This window comes from Penaeus monodon, chromosome 24, assembly GCF_015228065.2.
Source record: "Penaeus monodon isolate SGIC_2016 chromosome 24, NSTDA_Pmon_1, whole genome shotgun sequence".
NCBI classification, from domain to species: Eukaryota; Metazoa; Arthropoda; class Malacostraca; order Decapoda; family Penaeidae; genus Penaeus; species Penaeus monodon.
This window is the reverse complement of record NC_051409.1, coordinates 25,925,343-25,926,084: the sequence shown is the minus strand read 5'-3', so window position 1 is coordinate 25,926,084 and position 742 is coordinate 25,925,343. Positions and strand designations below refer to the sequence as shown.

Below are 742 nucleotides of genomic sequence, written 5' to 3'. Positions count from 1 at the left end.
ATCAAATGTCTCAAAATAAAAAATGCCCACCAAAATAATCAAGGAATATAATAGAAATGTCAGAAATGCAACAGTATAATTTTTTGCCAATAATTCTTACCTAAGCTGTTCCCTGAGAATATTAATGGAATCTTCAAGAGCTTGTCTGTAGGCCTGAATGATCACCACAGGGTGCATTTTGTGCTCGAGGAACTGTTCAGCCACAGCCAACATTTCTCCAGCCAAGATAACCACACTTGTTGTGCCGTCACCAACCTTTCCAAAAGACATTAACATTTTAACTAAATATTGACAGTTCATTATACTTCTTACTTCCATGAAAATAATTGTTGGATGATAGAACTACAATTTATAGATATGCTTACCTCTTCATCTTGTGTCCGTGCAATCTCAATCATGTGTTTGGCTGCAGGGTGCTGGACAGTGATCTCACGGAGAATGGCATTTCCATCGTTAGTCATGACAATGCCACCCATGGGGTCCATCAACATCTTCAACATGGACCTGGGACCCAGGCATGTGCGAATGACGTCAGCAATCATCTACGGGTTGAAGAGATTATGAGTAAACATCAGGCAACACAAACTGATAAAGTCACTTTGTTATTTCTAACAATCTTTATGATGTTCTAGAAAGTGTATGCTAAAGATTAACACCCTCCCCCCCCAAGCGGTTTTTATATACTCATGAAAATTATTTAAAGAATGGATGAGCACTAAGGCATCACTGAGAAATAGTGGAG

The 742-nt window shown here is 38.8% G+C and overlaps 1 protein-coding gene across 1 annotated transcript in view; it reads right to left on the bottom strand.

Moving 5' to 3' along the window:
- LOC119588684 (T-complex protein 1 subunit gamma-like) overlaps positions 1 to 742 on the bottom strand; it is a gene marked incomplete at its 5' end in the record, with an annotated part of 9,202 nt that overhangs the window by 5,036 nt on the left and 3,424 nt on the right. The window contains 2 exon segments of the mRNA XM_037937320.1: positions 101 to 255; positions 366 to 542. Coding sequence (XP_037793248.1) covers positions 101 to 255; positions 366 to 542 — 332 coding nt within the window.